General features: G+C 41.5%; 1 protein-coding gene across 4 annotated transcripts in view; it reads left to right on the top strand.

The window, feature by feature from the left end:
* Positions 1-19,224, top strand: part of usp53b (ubiquitin specific peptidase 53b) — a 77,119-nt gene that overhangs the window by 56,245 nt on the left and 1,650 nt on the right. For all 4 annotated transcript variants that reach the window (XM_081360305.1, XM_081360306.1, XM_081360304.1 and 1 more), the window contains 5 exons: positions 5,884-6,538; positions 6,619-6,680; positions 13,673-13,739; positions 14,559-15,370; positions 15,976-16,060. In XM_081360305.1, coding sequence (XP_081216431.1) covers positions 5,884-6,538; positions 6,619-6,680; positions 13,673-13,739; positions 14,559-15,370; positions 15,976-16,052 — 1,673 coding nt within the window. In that variant the 3' untranslated portion in view covers positions 16,053-16,060. The remainder of the gene's footprint in view (positions 1-5,883; positions 6,539-6,618; positions 6,681-13,672; positions 13,740-14,558; positions 15,371-15,975; positions 16,061-19,224) is intronic.

Raw genomic sequence — 19,224 nt, 5'->3', positions numbered from 1 at the left:
AGGGAGACAGCCCTCGCTCCGACCCATTTTGCAGGAAAGAAAGCACGGAAGTGATCGAACACCTTCAGGGATCTTCTCGGAGAGAAGAGCACCACTCAACGAACAGGTTCCACTTCAGGGCGTAAGCATGCCTTATCTTTAGAGGGTGCTCTCGCAGATGTGATGGTGTCTACGACATGTTTGTGGTAGATCACTTAGTACTTCCGTGTCCCGCCTTCGGGACCAGACATGGAGTTTCCAGAGGTCTGGACGCGGGTGCCAACTGTGTCCCATCCCTGAGATGTCTCAATGGGTCAGGAAGGGGCTGTCGAGAGGAGCATAAGTTCGGGGGAACTAGGTCCGGTTGGGCCAATAAGGGGCAACTACAAAGACCTTCTCCTCGCTGACTTAGCACAGTACTATACAAGAAGGCTCACTGGGGAAACGCATCTTTGCGTAGGCCCCAGGGCCAGCTGTGTTCCAATGTCTCCGTGCCGAGGGTTTCCGCTTGATCAAGGAGAAGAACAACTGGCAATGGGACAAGTCCGGAGAGGCAAACAGATGTAACTGAGTGGTCCCAACCAGCTGGACCGCCGGGGATGGAGTCTAACTCTCTCTGGCTACAGGATGTTATGAGGCCTCATCGGCGGCACGATTGAACAGGCCGGAAAAATAAGTGGAATGAAGCGACCTCAGAAGCTTCTTACTCCAAGGAGGAGGTGGCAGACAAGTTGCGACATGCGCAACGGTCGCAGTATTGTCTGTACAGACCAGTACAGGCTTGCTGAGCAGCGGCATCTCAAAGCAAGGAGTACTGCTAGCAACTCGAAGCAATTGATGCCAATACAGTTGGAGGCCTGCCCAGACCCCCGCTACTGCATGCCCGTTGTACGTGGCCCCTCAGCCAGTGTTGGTGGACACTTGTTCTTGGGGTGGCTGGCCTGGAGAAACAAAAGGTCTGATCACGGGCTGAGGGTTTGGCGGCAGGTCAGGGTGATTGTCACACGGAGCATGCTGCTCTGCCACGGCCACCTCGGGACCAGTGCTGAAGCGGTCTTCATATGGAGGAAGTTTCAGTGGGACCCTTTCTCACTTCTGAACAGCACCGGCCAGACACGCTCCTCTTAAGAGACGTGTTGGACTGAATCCATCTCCATACCGGAAAAAGAAATCCTCAGCCAGTGGACGAGTTTACTCTTTTCCCAGTTGACCTGAAGACCCAACTGGCTGTGTAGCACTCGAAGGGTAGGACTTTGTACTGAAACTTCGACCCCTCAAACGCAAGACCACAGGCATGGCCTGCATTGCGGAAGGATAGAGATCTGAAGTACACGTCCTTCAGGTCGAACGCTGCAGACCAATCTCTGGGACGGAGCATTCGGAAATGTGTTTCAGCATTCGCAACTTGAACGGAAGCTTTTAAAGGGCCCGATTCAAGAGACGCAGGTCCAAGATATTAGCCGTAACCCACCACCTTTCTTGGGTACAATGAAGTACGGGCTATCAAAGCCTGGAGGGACCGGCTAAATCGCATCCTTCGCCAGGACTGCGATGACTGCGCGCATGACAGGCGCACATTCGCTCAACACCGAAGTTTAACGAATAGCGCTGAACTTGGGAGGACGTCGGCCGAACTGAATCATATAGCGGAGTCTGCTGGTACGGAGGAGCCAGCTGGACCGGTTGGGAAGCACTTTCTAGGCTTCTACGAACCGGGCCAGGGGGACCAGAGGTACCACAGACATACCCGGGGTGGGGCAGCGAGGTAGAGGACAGAGACCCGGCTCGGAAGGCCTGAAGGCGGCCCGAATCGGGGTCTGAGTGTGCGGTGCAACACTTACCTGTCTCTACATTACGGCAGAGAGTGCGTGAGAAGGAGTGACCGGGTCTTCAAACCGCACCCAGCTGCGGTGGACCTGAAACAGCGCCATGGCATGCAGAGAGGAAGTGGCTTGCCCACAGGCTTTGTAAGCCTTGCCGTAAGGACGGACGAGAACTTACAGGCCTAAGAGGGGAGACGAGGATCCCCCTTCCATGAGGTAGTGGTCGCCTGACACAGTTGCATCGCGACAGACCGCTCCTCTGGAGGGATAGCCTCGTAACCCTTCACCGCTCCTCCGTCAAGGGTAGAGAAACGTTTCTGGCAGAGAAAGGTGCCGTCCACGACCTAGTAAGCTCCTCATGCACTTCATGGAAGAAAGGTAATGGGGCCCCGAGAAACCAATCATCCAACCGATACGGTTCGGGACATGGTGGAGGATTCCACACGAGCCCTAACGCCTCGGCGGCCCTTTTTAGCATAGCTGCCATCTCTGGATCTGGCTTGGGCAACACTGCTCTCCCAGAGGGAGGCAGCACAGCTGAGTCGACATCTCCAGAGCCCAGCTCACCCTCTGATGCTGCGATGGACATCCTGTCCTCTGGAGGGGCCCCGAACGAAATGGCTGGTCGGTCCACTACAGAGGGACCAGCGCGCTCATTGGGGAGCTCCACCGGCTGCGGTGCGAAGGAGGAGTGAGGGATCTGGGAAGTTGGCCCAGAAGAAACACTAGAGCGGGGCATGGGAATGGGGACTCCACCTTCGTGGACGAAGGCGAGTCTCGATCTCAACACCGCGATGGTAATGTTCCTGCAGTGGGAACATGACTCATCCACAGAAGCTGCCACACCGTGCTTTAAGTCCAAACACGTGATACAACTATTGTGACCATCAGAGGGGTACAGATCCCTAACGCACCCAGAAACACACGGATGGAATGGCATCTTGAAAAAGACGCAAACGCACCCGTGTTGCTCTTTCAGGAAATGGGACCCGTCACCAGTGACGGAGCACTCACTTCTTTCGCCCTCAATCAACCATCAACAAACACAGAAATTTGATGCTGTTAAAACTGCAGTTGAGAGCTCAGAAGCTCGCGATCACTGCTGCACTCTCGCTGTAGAAACCACCAGCACTGGGAGAGTCTTCCAGAAGAACACAGACACACTCGCTCGTTGTACACAACAAAACTCTTCAGAGACATCGACACAGATCGGCTCCGAAGCGAAAGACAACTGGTGTGTGCATCTACTTCCGTATTTATACCAGCGCTGCAGGGTGGAGCGTGTGGTGCAATTCTCGCACGCCAATGTGCATTGGCTCGTTTTAACAATACTCGAAGATGACAGGCTCCCTAAGCATGATCCCAATCAGTCGACTACGTCGAACGTGACCGAACTGATAGGGAACACTTTAGAAGATTTATTAACTAAATTAGTAAATTCTGCTAAATTATATTGCCCTATTATCTAACATCATTAATGTGCATTTAATTCAATAGAAACAGCATGAAACTATGATTTATATCTAATGTGTCCCTAAACATCATTTGGACAAGCCAGATTTATTTACAGCTTGCTCCAGCGCAAACAATCTTTTGGTGTTAAACTACTATCTGGATTTACTAAAGTCACGCAGTGCAGTGGATATGCATTTGTAGTAGTTTCCCTTTCAGACGCAAAATTTATGGTAGGAGAGTATTTAAATGAATCACGCAATGATATATATATATCGCCTATCGCCTAACGATTACAGCCCCATTGACTCCCTGTGCCAATGCATTGATGAAGTCAACAGTTGGATGTGTCAAAACTTTCTTCAGTTAAACAAAGACAAAACTGAAGTCATTGTATTTGGAAACAAAGATGAAGTTCTCAAGGTGAACGCATACCTTCACTCTAGGGGTCAAACAACTAAACATCAAGTCAGGAATCTTGGTGTGACACTAGAGTCAGACCTTAGTTTCAGTAGTCATGTCAAAGCAATAACTAAATCAGCATACTATCATCTGAAAAATATTGCAAGAATTAGATGCTTTGTTTCCAGACAAGATTTAGAGAAACTTGTGCATGCTTTCATCAGACCATAAGACAGTTGCAGCTCATACAGAACGCTGCCGCCAGGATTCTGAGCGGAACCAGAAAATATGAACATATCACACCAGTCCTCAGGTCTTTACACTGGCTCCCAGTTAGATTTAGGATTGATTTTAAAGTATTATTGGTACATAAATCATTGGTATTGGTATATAAATCATTCAATGGCCTAGGACCTCAATACATTGCAGATATGCTCACTGAATATAAACCCAACAGATCACTCAGATCATTAGGATCATATCAGCTAGAAATACCAAGGGTTCACTCTAAGCATGGCGAATCCGCTTTTAGCTATTATGCCAGCCGCAGCTGGAACCAGCTTCCAGAGGAGATCAGACGTGCTCCTACTGTGGTCACATTCAAATCCAGACTCAAAACACATCTGTTTAACTATGCATTTACTGAATGAGCACTGTGCCAATGTTCGTCCGACTGTTTGTACTGTACTGTATTTTATGTTTTATTTTTCTAAACTGTTTTAATTATTCTTATTTCTTTTTATTATTTTAATTTCTTCTATGTAAAGCACTTTGAATTGCCATTGTGTATGAAATGTGCTATATAAATAAACTTGCCTTGCCTTGCCTTGCCTATTATACTAATTATTGCGCTAGTCAATTTACTGGTATTTGTGCCATATTAAACGCCCCAAAAAAGCATGTCTTAACCCTTTTTTTCCGACATGGCTGCAATTGTTGCTGCTAGGACACCGTAGAGAACACATGAGAGTGCGTGGTAGAAAATATTTTCCTCTTGTATTAATTTCTTAGGAATGCCAGAGGAAGACGTTATCCGAACATATCGTTTGCCAAGCCATGTTATGTTTAATTTGCTGCAGACCATGCTGTTTCCTAAGAAAAGCATATGCGTAAAATCTGCATATATATGTGACCCTGGACCACAAAATCAGTCTTATGGGTAATTTTTTTTTAAATTGAGATTTATACATCATCTGAAAGCTGAATGCATAATCTTTCCATTGATGTATGGTTTGTTAGGATATGACAATATTTGGCATAATATTGTCATATCCAAATATTCGAAATTATGAGAAAATCGCATTTAAAGTTGTCCATTTATGTTCGATATTGTGCTGCATTCACTCACAAAAATAATTTTTTTATATATTTAAGGTGGGAAATTTACAAAATATCTTCATGGATCATGATCTTTACTTAATATCCTTATGATTTTTGGCATAAAAGAAAAATCGATAATTTTGACCCATACAATGTTTTGTTGGCTATTGCCACAAATATACCCGTGCGACATAAGACTGGTTTTGTGATCCAGGGTCACATATAGGCCTATGTAAGTGTACGTGTTTGTCAGATTACATGTAACAAGTTGCGCCTGTGTCGACCCATACCTGATGAGCATCAGCTCTGCTTATTTGCGACCCAACACTAATTTGCGCTGCTCTTGGTAGATTGCGTTGATCATTATGCAAATGATTAGACTGTGTCTGTGTTCTTTAATTTGCGTGTCAGCAGTAGATCACGCGCAAAACTTGCCACTCCCATTGGCGCATTTGTGGAATTGCGCTCTCACGCTAATTTGCCCTGATCTGGCCCTTAAAAATGTCAGAATGTATTTGCTTTAGATTACAAAATATCAAACCAAGTGACATATGTAATCAAATTATGTTGAAATAAGGGATTTTTTATGTTTTATGTTGAAACTTTTCTCAGCCATTTATGTCTATTATTTAAAAATGGTGTCAAGGTAATTTCATTTTGTTTGTAGAGTCAGTTTCCCTTAAGTGTCATAAAATATGACAACCGGAACATGTCTTGATTTTGAAGAATATATCAGTTTGTTATAAAATTTGACACGTAAAACTTTTTTTGTCAAATCCTTTGGCTTGAAAAGTGTATATTTGCAATCATTATTTAAATTATATTATATGTATTTAAAGTAGCTTAGGTATCCAAATATATTTTGGACCACTGTATATTTATATTTATAATTTGATTTTTTTTTTAGATATGACATGTACTCTATCATCTTCTCCCCCTGAAAATGGCCCGAGGTTTCATTCTGACCAGAGACAAAGAACTTTCTCCTCACGAGTCTCTCGACCTGGGCATTCTTCAGTACATGTTCGTGTATCACCACAGGAGTTGCGCTCAAACCAGGGAATGGCCACTGGCACCAGTCGTCACATTGATTCATCATCTCTCTGCCATCATGGGTCCACAAATCTCCCCGAGCGTGGCAAGTCCAAGCCCTCATGGAGACCTGTGCGAGAGGTCCTGAATGTGGACAGTGTGCTGAGCGAACTAGAACAACGTCAGCAGCAGCAACAACATGGGAGCCCTCGATGTGTCCGCCGCTTTGACCATGAGAGAGGGCTGATGAAGGAGAAACAAAAAGGTCTGATGACTATTTACGAAGATGACTCACGTTTGGAGACTGAAAGTCAAAGCTCCCAGGAGTCTCAGCGACAGATGATGGTGACCAGACCTAAAGGTGGAGCAAATGTAGCACAGCGGAGTGATAATTGGATGATTCAGAGGACAGAGTCAGGATACGAGAGCAGTGATAGGTTGAGCAGTGGTTCCACCAATCCTGACTCACCAGGTGTTGAGAACTTCACAGGCAAAGAGCTCAAACTCAATCAAGAAGCACAGCACCTCAGGTAGGATAAATTATGTAAAGATTGGTGTGAAGTTTTTCTTTTAGATTCCTTGGTTTTAATGCAGTGGTGTATTTTCTCAGGGATCAAGGCCATAATAATCAAGGTGACTCAAAAATGGAGGCAGTGCGTTCTCCGCTGTACGGTGAGTGTTACCCATATGCCATGGCATCAAGTCAAGTCACCTTAATTTCTATTATGCTTTATACAATACAGATTGTTTCAATGCAGCTTCACAGTAATATACAGGAACATAACAAATTCAATGATGCAAGCTTCTTTAGATATGAGGCAAATTTAAATTCTGCTGTAAAGTAGCTCTAAAAGTCATTATTCAGCTCAAATAAGTTCAGTTTGTTGTTTCAGTTCAGTTGAATAGCTGTGTAAAGTCCATCAATTATGAAATTAGTTAAATACAAAGTTTTGTCATGAAACTCTAGATGGCGCAGGCTAATAGGTCCTTAACTTAATCTGCTTGCAATCACATCATTCTCTATAGGGCACAGCTGATTGGTTCCTGCTTTATCAATAGCAAATAAGCTTGTGTGCTCCACCTTTAAATATTTAGTTAGCATTTGCTGTAGCAGTGCAGCATGTTTTCAGAAACCCTCCACCTTCCCCAGCTCCACGTGTATACATATGCTATCGGTAATTCATGCATATTATATTGTACAACAGCAGCATATCTTTATTGCTCGCAGCAGCAGCAGCAGCAGCAGCAATAACAGCAGCAGTGTAGCAGTTCTGTTCTGTCAAAACCAAATAGATCAACATTGTCATACCAGTTACAATGCCAAACACTCCCAAAGTTGTCATGACAGAAATTAATTTCAGTTCAAGTTTCGTTCTCGTCCGATAGTGTCAGTGCAGTCAAATCAATAATATTATTGATAGCATCATCTCTTGTTACAATTTGTAAAAAAAAAAAAAATTGCCAGTGAAGTTAATTTGCTTCTTTAATATTTTACAATCAACAGTTATGTTATAGTCTTGACCTAGCAGTTAGCACATGTGCTATACCGATGTTGTGCCTTTTGGTGCTTATACTGTATGAATCTAGTATGAATTTTGCTTATCATGGCTAATTTATTTGACCAAGAAACAGTATACACTGTAAAATTGTGAAACATTATTTCAGTTTTAAATAACTGTTTTCTGTTATTTATTTATTTTTTTAATTGAATTAAATTTACATTTATTCCTGTAATGCAAAATTCAAAGCCGAATTTTCAGCATTATTACTCAAGTCTTCAGTGTCACATGATCCTTCAGAAATCATTATAATATGCTGATTTGGTGCTCAAGAAACATTTCTTATCATTATTATCAATTTTGAAAACATTTTGCTGCTTAACATTTTTGTGGAAATGGTGAATTTTTTTCAGGATTTTTTGATGAATAGAAGGTTCAATTAACAGCATTTATTTGCATTTATTATGTTTACTTTTAGTGGAACATTTATTGGCCAGCCGAGAAACAAGGTGCTCGTCCGAAAAAGCAAACTTTCTGTCGTCAAGGGGTAGGACCCGACGCGGCTGGAGAGCTGTGTCGGCCCACAGATTTGTCTCGTACCCCTCCACAAAAATCATGGGGCTTGGGACGACACTCTCACCCGAAGCCTCCTAAGCAGAAGGCGGATCTGAGGACCGCTCTTCTCGTCCTGACGCCACTGGTGTCGAACTTCTGAGGGCAGCCCCACCTTGGGTGGAGCGGTGTACACCTCAGTATACGGTGCCCGCACCACTTTGGTGCCATTCGGGGGCCGTTCTGCCAACCTCGCCCCCCTTGGTGCCTTGAGGTGCAGCGGTTTCCAGTGAGCTTATGACTCGAGGTCCATCACAAGGGGTTGTGTCAAGCTTGCACCCTCTGAGCAGGGTCAAAAAGCAGCCTGTTTCCTGCCAGTTCGCTTCAGGTCCCCGAACTGGGCCCTCATTAAATTATGGAATAATTGTTTTAAAAGATTTAAAATATGCCTATTTGTGGAAAAAATATGTAATATTTGAGTTACATAAAAGCTTTTTATTTGTTTTCTTCCTAATTGTCCTTGAAATAGTGGTCAAGAACCTCCCCCACCCCCAACACAAAAATGGTTTGGCCACTGATCAAAATTTTATGCTGTCATTTGATTTGAAGTTCAGTACGCTAAAAATGTCCGGTCAGCACAAGTCCGGTGCTCAGAAAAGGGAAGAAAATAGAGGCCTTAGAGATTTTCTAAACAAATATAAAAAAAAAAAAGGTGGTGACGGTGAAGCTGGAACTTGTAAAGTCAACGTAGAGCAAGGTAAGAAACAGCACAGCCAACGTTTACGAGCCTTGTCAGGGGTTTCCTGCATTGAAATTGTTTTGCTCTCTCTCTCTCTCTCTCTCTCGCACATATTAATTCAAATCAATTGACATGCTAGTAAAAGGTCGGAAGACCGCAGTTTCACTTAGAGCATTTGGAGATTTTTTTCTCCTGAATTACCGCAGTGAATTGTGCTAAAAAAAAACGTTGCCTTGTCTTCTCTAAAAAGCGTTTTGCCCATTCAGCTGACATAAACCACAATTTCAGTAAACGAAAAAACCTATCCAGTGATGAAATGTTTTCTGTGTTGACACAAATCTTGTGCGATGTCCTAACCTGCCGAGATAATCACACAATGCGTGCCGTAGGCTACACATCCACTAATGACACGTCCTATACGCAAACGAATGACTCCTTTTTTGAACCATTCACTTTAATGACTGGTTAAAACAACTGATCTGTCCAACACTGAGCTCACGAGACGTCTGAATCGGTGTATAAAAAATCTGTAACATTTTACAATTTATTAAACTCTAGTTAACTACATTAGTTAACATACTATTAATAAACTGCACTTCTACAGTTACTTGTCTTTTGCAGAGAGAGATGTGAGGAGAGGAGAGGAGAGGAGAGGAGAGGAGAGGAGAGGAGAGGAGAGGAGAGGAGAGGAGAGGAGAGAAAGAGCAGAGGAGAGGAAAGAAAGAGCAGAGGAGAGGAACAGGAGAGGAAGAGCAGAGGAGTGGGAGAGAAGAGGAGAGGAACAGGAGAGGAGAGGAAGAGCAGAGGAGAGGAGCAGGAGAGGGAGAGGAGAGGGAGAGGAGAGGAAGAGGGGAGGAAGAGCAGAGGAGAGGAAGAGCAAGGGAAATGATTATCTCGTCCCAGGCCCAGGCAAGACTGTCAGCTGGCCTGGTTGAGATTATACTTTACTCCAAAGCTCCCTCCAGAAGGAAACTTTATGCCTTGAAGTGGAGAGTTTTTACTTCTTGGTGCAGAATGCGACAGTGGGATCCTGTAAACTGCCCGGTTGGTTTGATGGTTCAGTGCTAGAGTTTTGTGCAAAATCGTTTTTCTGCAGGGCTATCCCCTTCCACACTAAAGGTGTACGTGGCAGCCATAGCTTCTTACCACATGCCTTTGGGTGGTGTATCTGTGGGGAAGGACCCGTTAATAACATGTTTCCTTCGTGGCACTTTGAGGCTGAGGCCTACAATTTGTACCAGAGTTCCAGCTTGGGATCTGGCTATTATGCTAGAAGGTCTATCTGCAGCTTCCTTCGAGCCCCTTGAGACGGTTCCAGATAAGTTTCTGACTTTAAAAACTGTGTTCCTTCTAAGCCATATCTTCTCTAAAGAGAGTAGGAGATTTTCAGGCCCTGTCGGTAACCCCCTCATGCTTTGAGTTTGCACCAGGGATGGTCAATGCATTCCTTTACCCAAAGCCAGGCTATGTCCCTAAAGTTTTGCAAGCCTTCTGTCCTCCTCTTTTCGGAGATCAGGACCAGGAAAGCTGAACCTTGTGTGTCCAGTGAGAGCGCTGGATACTTATGTCCACAGAGCTGCCCTTTGTGCCTAAAAAGGGGTCCACTGCGTCAAAACAGACAGTTAGCAGATGGATAGTTGAGGCTATTCATCTTGCTTATGAGGTTTCTGGTCACCATTCGCCTTTAGCTGTCAGAGCTCATTCGACTAGGAGTATGGCGGCCTCCAAGACCTAAATTTCAGGTGTCTCCCTTCAAGATGTTTGTGTGTGGCGGGCTGGTCCTCTCTACTCACATTCGTAAGGTTCTGTAACCTCGACCTGGGTGCTGCTCCAGGTTCACAGGTGCTTATGTCAATGGACATTGGCGTGCGAGATTTGCGAAGATGTAGTGCACATTCAAGTTTTTTCGCTGAGGAGCTGAGCTGGTGACCCGGCTGCTCAGCGGTGGGACAGCAACTGTGGTGACGGGACATGGCGTCTCTGTTCCCTCCCTCAGGGAACGAGGGTTACATATGTAACCAAAACGTCCTACATGCATCAGCGCCCTGCATAAGATGAGACAGGGCTTATGCCGAGAGAGTCAATCACTGCTGTTCCGTATGACTTATTTAGCGAGACTATTGGATAACACTGGAAAAGCGACCCCTCTCAAGTTTTGGAAAACAGTGCTGTGGAATCCACATCCTACCCGTAGGGAGGTATCATGTGAAAATGACACATATGGACTGGCCATTAGGGAAGTGCAACATATGGAATGTCTTTGAGGTAGCTCCGGCCTAGTTAGGGAGGAGTCAATGCCGGCAGGGACAGCAGAGCAGACTCTGCCAAGGGAAAGACACGGGCTTGCAGTCAGGGAAGCTGTACCATGGAAGAATACACATATGGGATCACCATAGGGATCACAATATATGGGCACCTAGCCTAGCACAGGACTCAACCACTGGGCGTACTTACAAGTGTTAGGACTGGTGTCGGACGCTCCCCCTCGTCTGACCACCGATGGTGGTGGTGGAGGAACTCAACAGGCCTCGCCAACTGGGGAACTCTACTGGAGCAGGATAGCGCACTTATCCGGTCTTATCCAGGAGTGGAATGGAGCAGCAAGCAAGACACTGAGCGGGGTCTCCGGTGTTACTAGCTATTTGAAGCGAGCACACGGAAAGATACCGGCACTACACAAAAACTATAATATAGCAAATGTGTTGGGTGTGGCCCAGCCCGCAGCTGAACATATATCTGTTAGCGAGGCGTCGTGCGCCAACGCCCAGGTAGAAGCAACACTTCTGATAGAGTGAGCTCTCAACAGGGTGCCGTCCACGATCTGGTAACCTCTTCATGCACTTCTGGAAAGAAAAGTACCGGGGTGGAGCACTGGGAACTAGCACGAGCCGCCCCGAGAAACAAATTGTCCAACCTTGAGGGTTTGGGACACGTCGGAGGCCTCCACACGAGCCAGACTCTCTCGGCGGCCCAGGAAAACATAGTCGTCAGCTCTGGGTCAGGCTTAGGCAACACTACTTTCCCTGAAGAGGACAACGCAGCCGAGTCTTCATCCCCGGAGGACTCAAGCTCACCCTCCGATGCAGCGATCGACATCGGATCATCCGGCGGAGCCCCGAATGAGACGACTGGCCCCCATGGGAAGGGCCAGCGTGCTCAGCTGGAAGCTCCACAACTATCGGTGTGTTAGAGGAGTGGGGGGTCAGAGGAACCACAGACGTACCCGCTGTGGGGCAGTGAGGTGGAACGGGGGGCCCCGACTTAGAAGGCATAGCGTCTGAGGCAAAGTGGGGTCTGAGTGCGCAGTGCAACACTTACTTGGTTTCACGGTTGGGCAGAGGGTGTGTGAGGTGACGCTGCTGCCCACTGGCGACAGAAGAGGTGGCAAGGCATAGCGTTGCGCACCACCAACCTCTTGGGACCCAGAAATAGAGGAAATTGTTCTTTTATTTAAAAATTTGGTACCGCTGACTGTGGGGCTAGTGGCGGAACAGAAACAAAACTCTCCATCCGGCCTTCCTCCGAGGAAGGGAGTGATGCGGTTACCATCTCCCGAAGAGCTGATCCCTCCATTTCTTGGTCGCCCGTCTCGGGGCCACTTGCTCTTACACTTACCGCCTGGTTTGGCAGGAGCCTGGATGGGGTGGGTAGCATTCCTACAACCTGCTCCACGCTGTGGCCTGGGTGGAGGCTGCTGCTGAGGCTGAGTGGGAGCGGAGGGGGCCACCCTTAGCTTGCTTAGTTAACAGTCTGAGGTTATTGGGCTCTCAGGGGAAATCCCAATGCATCGGTTGGTTCTGATGTGACGTCGAACTTGACCGACTGAAGGGGAAATATCTACATTACATTTCATGAATACAAAATGCTCATTCTGTGGAGAACATAATTTTTAACCCCCTTTCATGGACTAAATACATATTTCATTCACAGAATGAGCATTTCAGGTCACACTTGGCACCCCGTAAATTAGCATGTGCTCAAAAGAATGGTTTAGTTTAATCTACAAATGAAACTAAGCTCCATCAAACCCCAAAAGATAGACTGGCATTTGGAGTCATTCCAAAAAACTGACTCATCTACAGTTTTTACATGTTTTTGAATACTTTGTGATTTTATGCAACTGTAATTCTCTCTAATTCCATGGTAGCACATGGTAGCATGCCAAAAACTGAGAAAATCCCTCTCTCTCCTTCTATGAGAGCAAAAACAGACAGAAGCAGCTTAAAATTTAAAACACATCGTCCCACTAAAGACTGTTATATTAGGTTGGAAAATGGGGATGTAGGAGGAAGAGAGAGAGATAAATCGAATTATTTATAATGCCTTAGTTGCACCATTGTCATCAGTCTTGTGTAGCAGTCACAAAAGCAGCCCCTTTAAAATCTGCATGTACTATTTACGAATCTTGGTTTCCCAGAAGTCATGGAATTTTAAATCCCATTCTTAGTAAAGTAAAAAAGAAGCTTATGTGCCAGTAGGACAGCACACATTCAGTAAAGGGATAAATACAGGAGTACAGGAAAGTGAAAATACAAAAATATCATCAGTTGTAAAATGTTTTCTATAACTAATGCCTTTAATTCTTAGACTTAGAGGACATGTTGTATCCTGTGGCTTTATCCTCGCATGGAACTCAGCAGGTTGGCAGGAAAGAGATGAATAGTCTGTCTATTTATAAATAAGTGAGTAGGATGTGTCCTAGTGAGTGTGTCTGTGCCCACTGTGATCCAGATAGGGGGATTTTGGCAGTTCTGTTTCTTTGTCGCTACACACCAATGGCAGAGATGCAAAAATCCACCTTTTAGGCTTTATTGCCTGTTGTTCTATGTCTCAGAAAATAAAATAAATTATCGGTTTGCATTTTGTTTCCTCAGGTAAACATTTGGTTAAAATTCAGGGAAAGAACTCAGAACATCTCATGAAAGGCAGCCCAAGTTCAAGGTATTTGCAGGCTTTGTCTTTACACTGCAAATATGTTGCAATATACAGTTCACATTTATAAAAACATTTTATGGTGATATTTGAATCACAGTTTGATCACAATAATAAACAGACAAATATATAAGAATATAAACTCTCAAAGAAAGGTTAAATACAAATTAAAAATTCAGTTGATTACTAACTTGTTTTTATGCCTACAAATAATGCATTGACAGTTGCACATAGGTCAATCACATGCCTCTATTTGTTGTAACTTTTTTTCAAGAAATGCATTAAAATGCAATTTGTACTATGACTTGAATACACCTTATGGTTTTAATTTATGAATTAAAATGCATTTTTTTAAAGGGCATGAAATAAAAGTGTGAGGGTGATGTAACTGTATTGATATATTAATGAAGAAAAAAGCCTCATTAAAAGAATGTACTGAAATTACTCACACAAGTTATACCACATGACATTTGTGATAATAAGTTTTATGAGTCATTAAATGCAAACTTTTCTTAAACATGTTTTAAAGGTTTTCCAAACCATATAAAATCAACATCTATACAACAGTAAATTTGACACATTTGTTGTAAACTAGATATTTATAAGACTTATCCACTTCTTAATCATGGACACTTTGACTCCTTTACAATCAAAGTATAAAGGGCAATTGTGTAATAGGCCATTTCTGTAGTTTTTTCGTTGTTGTTATTGTTGTTAGTTTGTTTTGTTAGTTTAAATGAGACAATACAGTATGTTAAGAAAATATCTGAAATATGTAAATATGATGAAATAAGGTGACATCTAAACAAGAGTGTTTATGTTTCACAGAAGGAAGCTTAGATACTCATCCTGTGGTGCCAGGAAAGGGGGCTACGCAGAGAAAGACCTATCGGCCGGCGACCTACAAGCAGAGCAACAGGAAGTTTCCATGCAATGGCACCACAGTCCAGAAAGCCCCCTTCTGCGCCGCCTGGGCAAGATCAGCAGTTCAGAGTGTAACAGTTCTGATGAACTCACTAACCCTCTTTCCGAGCTGGAAGACAGTGCTTATCGTTCTAGCACCAGTGAAGTCGCTCCACACGAATCACCGGGTCCTAATCGCACCATTTACCCTTTGCAGCCGAGGGAAGAGTCAGCAATAGCTCCATCAATGCCAACTCATTCCAAACACGCACAGCGACCTATTGAGATAAAGACTCCACCCTTCCGTCCCAGAATTTTACAGGAGCCATCACAGACAGCTTCCAGAGCATCCGACCGTGGCGTTTCATCATTGCACACCACCGCAGTACACAAGAGAATGGAAATCAATGGCACATGCCCAAGCTCATTAGATATGAGCTCAAAATCATGTTCTGACCAGGAAAGAGGGGAGCAGGTGTCCAGCGAGCCTGAGGAAAGATCTTGTGGGTGGGTTAAGCCATCTGCTTCAGTGTCTCCAGGATCTGGAGTAGCACTGACCACTTATTTCTCTGTGGATAATTGTATGACAGACACCTACAGACTAAAGTATCACCACCAGAGGCCGTTGGTCCTCTCCATGCCTGAGCCGAGAGGTGCTGTAAAGGACGGGAGAGATATGGGACAGTCAAGCCGCATAGAGAACCAATCTGAACGTGCCAAAAATAAGTCTGACTCTGGTATGTTAGAGCTCAGCTGAGCTGTTCATTCATTCATTGATATATTTTTTATATAAGTTTGTTAAACAAGTTTGGGGTTGATAAGATTTTTTTTAATGTTTTTACTTATCATGGCTAATTTAATTGACCAAGAATCAGTATACACTGTAAAATTGTGAAACATTATTTCAGTTTTAAATAACTGTTTTCTATTATTTATTTATTTTTTAAATTTAATTAAATTTGCATTTATTCCTGTAATGCAAAATTCAAAGCTGTATTTTCAGCAGCCATTACTCCAGTATTCAGTGTCACATGATCCTTCAGAAATCATTCTAATATGCTGATTTGGTTCTCAAGTAACATTTATTATTAATATCAAGGTTGAAAACAGTTGTGCTGCTTAATATTTTTGTGGAAACCGTGATGCAATCTTCTGTAAAATTATGAATGTCTTTACTGTTACTATTGAGCAATTTAAAGCATCCTTGCTGAATAAAAGTATTTCTTAAAAAAAAAAAAAAAAAAAATCTTACTGACCCCAAACCTTTGAATTGGTAGTGTATGTATTTAGTTACTTACTAACTGTAGTTACTAGCTTAAATAAACTAAGTTGTCCTTTTCAGGCAATAGCATCAATAAGCCCACTGCTAAATGGCACCCTGTCACTTCAAAAGGGCTAGATGAACATGGATATTTGTGAAAGTTATGGTAAGTTCTCACCAAACCTTCAGATATTGTTTAAAACTTAAAAGTTTAAAAAGTACAATTCTTCAAGTAATAATGTTGCACATATTTGTAGCAATGTACTTATTAACTCTTAAGACTTTACAATAAACTACTGAAGTTAAACCATAAGAGAATTGTTTATTAGTGAATGCAATGGATAACACAAACTATCAATGTGCAATACATTTAATACATTTATTAATTAAAAAAAAATACATTTAATCTATCATGAATGAACAATGAACAATAATATATTTATAAATGATTTTAACCTGAATTAAATGCAATAAAACAATTGTTCAGTGCTAATTCATGATATAACTGATGCTGACAAATGCTTTTTATAAATTAAATTATTTATTTAATCATAATGGCTGTTCTAAATAATGATCCTCAACTTTACTGCATCACTGTAAACACAAATAAGTTGGCAAAACTGTAAAACTTTGTGGTAATCAGTTACATAAAAAAACTTTTAAGTTAAGAAATCCAAAGTTTAAGTAAGCAGAACTGATTGATTTTTATTTTGTACTCATACATTTTAATTGCTCTTAACTTGAAATATTTGAGTAAGTTAAATTTAACTTAAAATTATTTAAAATAATAAAATAAAAATAAAACTTAAGTTTTTTTATGTAACTGATTACCACAAAGTTTTACAGTTTTGCCAACTTATTTGTGTTTACAGTGATGAAGTAAAGTTGAGGATCATTATTTAGAACAGCCATTATGATTAAATAAATAATTTAATTTATAAAAAGCATTTGTCAGCATCAGTTATATCATGAATTAGCACTGAACAATTGTTAAATTTCAGTTAAAGTTAAATTTAAGTTTCTAAATTAAAAGAAACAAGTTAATAAAACTCAAAACAATTAAACAATTTGGATTACTTAAAATGTGTCAGTTTTGTGAACTCAAAAGAAAAAGAAAGTTTTAAATACTCATAAAGGTTAATTTGATTGAACTAATTTGTTTATTTAAAGGGTAACTCTCGCCAAAATGCAACCTAGGGTCTTTTTGTTAATCTACCCGAGGCAAACTTTCGTTTAAAAGCATAATTATAATGTAAACGCCACTTTTAAGTTTGACCGTATATTCGTTTTCGGTCAAATTGCCTTTGAATTGGGAGTGCTTGGGGCTCTTCTATGATAGCATCAAAAATCGCTATTTTTAAAACACTAAGAAGGCTCGACACAACATGAAACTTTGCTCGAAGTATCACCATCAACCATTTTTGGCTGTCAAAATGCCGGCGGACACAGCTACAATGAGTTGTTCAAATTCTTTCTTTTTAGTAAACTGTGTGTACACAAACAATGCTCTCAATGCTCGAGTTCATGTCTAGAGCCCCTGGTGATACTTCAAGCAAAATTTAATGTTGTGTCGAGCCTTCTTAGTGTTTTAAAAATTGTGATTTTTGATGCTATCATAGATGTGCCCCAAGGACTCCCATTCAAAAGGCAATTTGACCGAAAACGAAAATACGCTCAAACTTAAAAATGGCGTTTCCATTCTAATTATGCTTTTAAACGAAACTTTGCCTCGGGTAGATTAACAAAAAGACCCTATAGGTTGCATTTTGGCGAGAGTTACCCTTTAAATTCACCCTATATTCAAACCAATTAATTATTTTGAGCATTAGGGTTTACAGTGAAATAAAACCTGTGTCTACATTATCAGTCAGAATTTTAGACAAACCTGACTGAATGTAAGTTTCTTATGAACTATAAGCTCTTTTTATCTAAAGTAAAACTTGACAATCAGGCTCAAAATTTGTACACACACCAGATACCCAGATAAATGAAAGGGATAACTAAGAACATTCATCATTTTACTGTTTTAAACGTACATTTTTATGTACATACTGTTTTTTGTAGTTACTGTAAGCAACACAGCAAACAATAATGTAGATTTCAGCCATTTTTCAGCTAAATGACCCACAGCAGAGAATTGTGCTAAGAAAGACCATAAAGGAGCATATAAAGTAGTGAAACTGTCTTCAAGCTTCTGGCAGCCCAATGTTTAGCTGAACCAAGTGAACTACGAATGTTATCATGCTAGATGGTGTGTGCGATGCCCTATTATTTTGATAAAGAATGTGAAAGGAAATGAGATAATAAAGGAGTGGTGAGAAGATAATAAAGATACTAGCAGATGAATTTGTTACCATAGTTAATTAGCTTGATTAAGTTTGTTCTAAATTAAATTAAATTATTAAGCATTAGGTAAACAAAAATGTAAAATGTTACCTTAACAAATAAATGAAATAAAATAATTAAGTACTAAAATGACTAAAGGGGAAATTTATGGAAGCTTGTTTCCGCCACAAAATAAAAAAATAAAAAGATAATTGCGACTTTTTATCTCACAATTGCGAGTTTACATCTCGCAATTCTGACTTTATTTCTCAGAATTGCGAGATATAAAGTCAGAATTGCGTGAAATAAAGTCAGAATTCTGAGATATAAAGTCAGAATTCTGAGATATAAAGTCAGAATTGCGAGATATAAAGTCGCAATTGCGTGTTATAAAGTCAGAATTCTGACTTTTTTTCTCGCAATTGCGACTTTATATCACGCAATTCTGACTTTATATCTCAGAATTCTGACTTTATATCACGCAATTGGGAGATATAAAGTCAGAATTGCATGATATAAAGTCGCAATTGCGTGTTATAAAGTCAGAATTGTGAGATATAAACTATTCTAAGGTAAAAAAAAAAAAATTCCCTTTAGAATTGGACTTTATATCTCACAATTCTGAGAAAATATGTCAGAATTGCGAGATATAAACTCGCAATTATGTGTTATAAAGTCAGAATTGCGTGATACAAAGTCAGAATTCTGAGATATAAAGTCAGAATTGCGTGATATAGAGTCGCAATTGCGAGAAAAAAAGTCGCAATTATCTTTTATTTATTTTTATTTTGTGGCGGAAACAAGCTTCCATAGGAAATAAATAAATAGAAAACAAAAAAATAAAAAAATGAAACATTTGACAAAAAAAAAAAAAAAAAAGTCATAAAAAAACACTAAACCACTCAAATTTGAACAAAAAATTTAAATTAAAATTAAAATGGAAATTGAAAATGTAAAACCTAATTCAAAATATTGATAAATACTATAATACTTTATTAACAATAC

The sequence above is a fragment of the Scardinius erythrophthalmus genome, assembly GCF_964197995.2.
Source record: "Scardinius erythrophthalmus genome assembly, chromosome: 3".
Classification (NCBI taxonomy): domain Eukaryota; kingdom Metazoa; phylum Chordata; class Actinopteri; order Cypriniformes; family Leuciscidae; genus Scardinius; species Scardinius erythrophthalmus.
The sequence above is the reverse complement of the archived record's forward strand: the minus strand, read 5'-3'. Positions and strand labels throughout refer to the sequence as shown.